The sequence below is a fragment of the Tupaia chinensis genome, unplaced genomic scaffold (assembly GCF_000334495.1).
Source record: "Tupaia chinensis unplaced genomic scaffold, TupChi_1.0 Scaffold149964_2, whole genome shotgun sequence".
Lineage (NCBI taxonomy): Eukaryota > Metazoa > Chordata > Mammalia > Scandentia > Tupaiidae > Tupaia > Tupaia belangeri.
Window position 1 is genome coordinate 2,485,473 of NW_006209806.1, and position 582 is coordinate 2,486,054.

At 68.2% G+C, this 582-nt stretch overlaps 1 protein-coding gene across 1 annotated transcript in view; it reads left to right on the top strand.

The window, feature by feature from the left end:
- The window catches only part of KDM4B (lysine demethylase 4B), a gene marked incomplete in the record, with an annotated part of 67,186 nt that overhangs the window by 62,100 nt on the left and 4,504 nt on the right, over positions 1 to 582 (top strand). Inside the window, 2 exon segments of the mRNA XM_027769581.1 lie at positions 3 to 167; positions 319 to 438. Coding sequence (XP_027625382.1) covers positions 3 to 167; positions 319 to 438 — 285 coding nt within the window.

Here is a 582-nt window from a genome sequence, read left to right on the forward strand (position 1 = left end):
AGGTGCAGCTGCTGAGGGCCGTGTCCCTGGGCCAGGTGGTCATCACCAAGAGCCGCAACGGCCTGTACTACCGCTGCCGCGTCATCGGCACCACCACGCAGACCTTCTACGAGGTCAACTTCGACGACGGCTCCTACAGCGACAACGTGTACCCCGAGAGCGTCCCGGTGAGCCTCCGGGTGGGCCCGGAGGAGGCGCCAGCCCTGCCCTGACTTCCAGCAGGCCGGGGCACCGTCGACACGGGGAGGGCGAGAGGCGGGTGTCCGGGCTGTGCCCTGCGGCTGAGTGGCCGTGTGCCTGCCCTCTGTCCCCCTGCAGAGCAGAGACTGTGTCCGGCTGGGCCCCCCTCCCGAGGGCGAGCTGGTGGAGCTCCGGTGGGCCGACGGCAACCTCTACAGAGCCAGGTTCATCTCCTCCGCGACCAGCCACATCTACCAGGTGAGGACCCCGAGCTCGGGCCGCTGCTGTTTACGCTGGAGCGTCCGTGTCTGATGGCCCCTTGCAGATGTCTCCCAGTCTGGGTGTCCTGGGACCCACGGGACGTGAACTGCCTGTAACGTCGCTAAGCAGACGACCCGCGCC